Consider the following 1905-nt stretch of genomic DNA (forward strand, 5'->3'; position numbering starts at 1 on the left):
ATACAGATATTTTTAATATTATTAAAAAAATTTGTCCATCGATGGTGGCAATCAGTAGGCTAATTTCTAATGAAAAGACCAATTTATATGACAGGTTTTAATGTAGGCTTTTATACATATGTAAACATTATTTAATTACCATTATAACTAGCTATCTCACATATTTTTGCTCACTCAGTGTTTTTTTTTTATTTTACAGTGGGGTAATTTTGGTGCAGTAGCACGAGATAGCTTGATTTCAAACTTTGAATTGAATAAAAAATGACAAGTAAACAGTCAGTAATAAAATAAGAACAAATAAAGAAATTAATAATGATAGCACAAATAAAAAATAACGACAGGCCTTCGAATTAAATAAATTGCTTTTTAGTTTTTCAGGTAGGTCTAACAGTAGGGGTAAGATATTTAACATTTTAAATTTTTTTACCAATTATCCAAATAATGTTTAGTCCTAGAAAGCTATTATTATCAGAACACGTGAGCATAACATAGCGGTTAGCAGATTAATGAATGAGAGGGCAGCGTTACCAGAGATGCCCATATACCACACCTTGTTACAACACAGTAGGGCTATTGCAGACAGAAACGATACTGTATTACATCGATGTCTCCTGTCAGCTCGTTTTTTGAGTGGACTTTGCTGTTCCGATTCGCATGAACGGTATACGAGTGGAGCTGAGCGGAGCGCACACGCATAGAGCGGATAATACGCAGAGCGTCACACCACGTGAAAGTGAAACTAATTTTCGGTGAACTAATTTTCGGCAGCCGGAATTTCGGTGCATCTCTAATTATTGGCGACATCAGAAATGGATATTATATAATAGATGCTTTTTTGAACATTTTAGCAATTTAAAAATATTAAAAAATGATTTTTTTACACGGCACCCCGGTTGGGAAACACTGTCCTAGACAACAACAGAAAAATCAGCCTGCTGTTGATTTAACAGAAGTAGCAGTTACTGAGTCAAATTACTTCTTGAAGCGGGAATGAGTGCCTACGACCAGATAACTGTCCCGGGACAGCTCTCTCTTGACTGGGGACCTGCCATTAGGCTTGCCGGTTTTGGTTCCAGGCCGAGCGACCTCAGTCATCTTACACGGGTCATGCTTTAACAAGTAAGTACCAAAGGTCTCCCATCCACCACCAACACGCACCATGGCATGTTTATCATTCAGCATCTGTAAAAGTGAGAAAGCACAAGAGAGCAAGTACAAGTAACTTTTTTTTTTTACTTTTATTTTGAAAATAAAATCTCTTAACCTGTATAATCACAAAAAAAAATCACAAGTGATATTTACCTTGATTTTTTCTTTCTATTGTTTTCCTCACACATTATGTCTCATATTACATCTGAAGCATCTGATGCTCCTCACTGATACTGTTGTTTCCTTGGTAAATACAGTAACTATGCTAACTTCTGAAAAAAATGTATCAGGGCAAAATTGTTCGTCGTGGTGACAATGATGCCACAGCTGTGGGACAGTCATGTAAATAATTTCCACAAAACAAAAACTGAAATGGTGTCCGATGTTTAGATAATATTTTCAAACACGTCTATGAAAATTCAGCATAAAATATCAAATACACAAAATGTAAAAAATATACATTTCATGATGAATATTCATAGTTTAACAAAGTGGGAAAAGGATAAAACAAATGTACAAGACATCTGAAAGGTAGCAATGCAAACTTCATATAACAATATTTAAGGTCTAAATCTGTTAGTTTAATTAAAAACCAACCCCTTTAGAGAAAAGTGAGGAATACCCCCCTCCTCCCTCATAAAATATTCAAAGTGTACATCTAATATGCAACAGATTCGATTAAAGGCAAATGATCCCAGCCGAGAGAGAGAGAGAGAGAGAGAGAGAGAGAGAGAGAGAGAGAGAGAGATGAAAAAG

At 35.4% G+C, this 1905-nt stretch overlaps 1 protein-coding gene across 1 annotated transcript in view; it reads right to left on the bottom strand.

Moving 5' to 3' along the window:
* Nucleotides 1-912: 912 nt before the first annotated feature.
* Nucleotides 913-1905, bottom strand: part of LOC107700396 (growth arrest-specific protein 2-like) — a 12790-nt gene continuing 11797 nt past the window's right edge. The window contains exon 8 of the mRNA XM_016502030.1: nucleotides 913-1182. Within this exon, the coding sequence (XP_016357516.1) occupies nucleotides 973-1182 (210 nt within the window). The 3' untranslated portion in view covers nucleotides 913-972. The remainder of the gene's footprint in view (nucleotides 1183-1905) is intronic.

The sequence above is a fragment of the Sinocyclocheilus anshuiensis genome, unplaced genomic scaffold, assembly GCF_001515605.1.
Source record: "Sinocyclocheilus anshuiensis isolate Anshui unplaced genomic scaffold, SAMN03320099.WGS_v1.1 scaffold154, whole genome shotgun sequence".
NCBI lineage: Eukaryota > Metazoa > Chordata > Actinopteri > Cypriniformes > Cyprinidae > Sinocyclocheilus > Sinocyclocheilus anshuiensis.